Raw genomic sequence first — 2,887 nt, 5'->3', positions numbered from 1 at the left:
GGGATGTTATCTCAGTCCACAAATATTGAACATTTCTGACTGGCTTTTGAATTTTGTTGGAAAAAGGCCAGAGCTACAAAGAAGATTCCAGAGTTTAAGTCATTATTTATCCATGCATTTAAAGCCAAGAGTACATTTTCCCAACATACACACTGACACACACACACACTCGTGTGCACAGTTGCTTAAACACATCGTCCCTCAGAACAACTTAGGGGAAGTCCTCCCCTTTCCCTTCTGAGTTCTGTGTGTTCCTCTCCACAGCTGAGCTCTGACCTAGCATTGGTGTAGGGCATAGCAGCACCTCCACGCTGGAGCACACCATGATCACCGAGTTTGCCACCTGGCTCTCTGTGTGTCCATGCAGGCCATGTGGTTGGGCACGTCATGCCTGCAGGTGGGCAGGAACATAGTGATAGCCTTCTCCGTGGCAGAATTAGCCAGGCCCACAAGGCAGCACACAGCCACCAGCACCATGCAGAGCCTTGGGCTCATCAGAGCTATGTACAACAGGGAATCATAGATGGCCACATAGTGGTCATAGGCCATGGCGGCCAGCAGCAGGAACTCGGTGCCCCCGAGGGCAAAGGAAAAGAGGAACTGGGCCCCACGCTGGGCAAAGGAGATGGTCTTCTTTTCCTGGAGGAAGTGCACCAGCATCTGGAGGACCCTGCCGGAGGTATAGCAGATATCCACAATAGAGAGGTGGCCCAGGAAGGAGTGCATGGGCAGGTGGATCTGTGCATTCAGCCCAATCAGGAGAACGATGGGCTTGTTACCCAGCAGAGTCAGTTGGTAGGTGGCCCCAAAGAAGACAAAGAGCCCAGCTTGGGGCTTCCAATCCCTGGAAAGGCCCATGAGGACAAAGCCACTCATCCAGGTCAGGTATCCCTCCTCTTGGAGCAGGCAGGCCAGGCTGCTGGGAGGAAGCGGGCTCCAGGAGCATAATCAGAATCAGAATTCACACTCTGGGACTGAAGAAGTACTAAAGTAGGACTCTTCATATTTGTGTGTTTTCTCTACTAGTCTGTGAGCTACTTGAGTCAGAGATCTTTTCTGATTTATCTTCTTGTGCATAGATTCCCAACAAACGTTTCACAATAAGTATTTTTGTTTTTCTTTGGTTGGGTGCATGAATAAAAAAGCTAGAAAAAGCATCCCCGAGGATTGTCCCCAGATCCCAAGATGCAGGAGATGCGTCCTGGGACCACCTTGTCCTTAACTGCTCAGGCTGGAGCCATGGCTCCTTGCTTCTGGATAACCCAGGCTGGATCAACGACAGAGAAAATCACTCACTTGCTTCTTAGCACAGTGATGATAATTGGGCTTAGTCCTGAGTGGATGAAATCAGGGCCTCATTGTCAAACATTGTATCAATACAATTATTTCCCAACTTCTTGAGATTGAGCTATTTCCTTGGCAAAATGCTGGTATTTGTTTGCATTTAAAGTAAGTGATTGACAAAAGATGAACATACACATCAGTGACTTGCAATGACAACATTTGAAAACTGGTGGAGCCCGCAGATGGTGTCAGTGAGGGAGTAACTCAAATCCTAGGTAAACCCTTCTGTCACCGAAAAGACTCGTTGGCCCTTGGAACACTTCCATGTTCACTTTGCTGATCTTTAACCCCATAAAGAGATTAAGATGTCATTTGTTCCCTAGTACAAATGCACTATCAAAAAAACAAAACCAAATGAAATAAACAACAAAAAAAAAACCTGTTGCCTTTGAGTTGATTCTGACTCATGGCAACGCCATGTGTTGCAGAATGGAACTGTTCCATAGTGTCCTTTGTTTAATTTTTTTTTTTTTTTGGCTGTAATCTTTATGGAAGCAGATCTCTAAGCCTTTCTTCCATGGTGCTCCTGGGTAGGTTCAAACCACCAACCTTTAGCTTAGTAGTTGAGCACAAACCACTTGTGACACCCAAGGACCTACGAAGTTACTGAGACATTTTAAAAGACATTTTATGGTCTTTATTTCTTTGTATGTTACTAGTAGTAAGTCTCTCTATCCCCCATGTCACTATTTACCTTGAGCCTCTGCAATCTGGTGGGAGAAGGTGGTTGTTACCCGAGAAAGGAGTGACCACATGGACACAGGAAAGAGTCTGGCTGTGGAAAACTCCGATTGGATGCCTATTAGGGGAGGCTTGGGAGGAAAGGAAAAGACTCCAGAGAAAAGGGGTTGCCAGTGAACCTCCCACAGTACCCGTAGTCGACACCAGAGTAGTGCTTTCGACATTGGCTGTACAGTGGAATCACGTGGGAATGATTAAGTCAGAATCTTGAGGGTGGGCCCAGACATCAGTAGATGTAACTTGTAATCCTCCCCAGCGGGTGACAGCACCAAGGCAAGTTTGAGAGCCCCTGCTTTGGAGGTAACCTTTGACTTTATTTTATTTTTAAATTTAAAAAAGGGCATGTATTGGGTTGGATAATCTGTGACATTCAGAGATGGGCCTGGATTCAGGCATGGCTGAATCCAGAGGCTCACACAGGGTCTTTGAGCCCTGTCTTCCTTCTGCTTCATTTCCTCTTTAAAGTTATTTTTGAAGACACTAGACATGGTTTTTGAGATAAGAATATGTTTTGAGGTAAGCCTAGAAGGAGTGTCTTTGAGGAGGAAAGATCTTCAGAAATCATTTGGGCTAAACTCTTTAGTCATCATTTGAAGAGTGTTTAAATGATTTGCTTCTGATCACTTTGTGAACAGCTGGACAACGTTCCCGGATATCCTGCCTTTTGTGTTCTGAGTGTCCACTTAGCCTTAGTTTTCTTAGCCTGGACCAAAACCAATGTTTTAGAATATCCTGAACCCAACCAGGTAAGAACAAGTAAGTATCACATGAGATAATATATGAAAAGTGCTTCATAAATGCC

The 2,887-nt window shown here is 45.4% G+C and overlaps 1 protein-coding gene across 1 annotated transcript; it reads right to left on the bottom strand.

The window, feature by feature from the left end:
- Positions 1-327: 327 nt before the first annotated feature.
- Positions 328-2,026, bottom strand: LOC126082115 (olfactory receptor 2F1-like). Its single transcript, XM_049894567.1, has 2 exons — positions 2,001-2,026; positions 328-919 (listed from the first exon to the last, which is right to left on the bottom strand). Exons 1-2 carry the CDS (start codon positions 2,024-2,026, stop codon positions 328-330), a joined length of 618 nt encoding a protein of 205 aa, XP_049750524.1.
- Between the last annotated feature and the right edge of the window lie 861 nt (positions 2,027-2,887).

Source organism: Elephas maximus, chromosome 8 (genome assembly GCF_024166365.1).
Source record: "Elephas maximus indicus isolate mEleMax1 chromosome 8, mEleMax1 primary haplotype, whole genome shotgun sequence".
Classification (NCBI taxonomy): Eukaryota; Metazoa; Chordata; class Mammalia; order Proboscidea; family Elephantidae; genus Elephas; species Elephas maximus.
The sequence above is the reverse complement of the archived record's forward strand: the minus strand, read 5'-3'. Positions and strand labels throughout refer to the sequence as shown.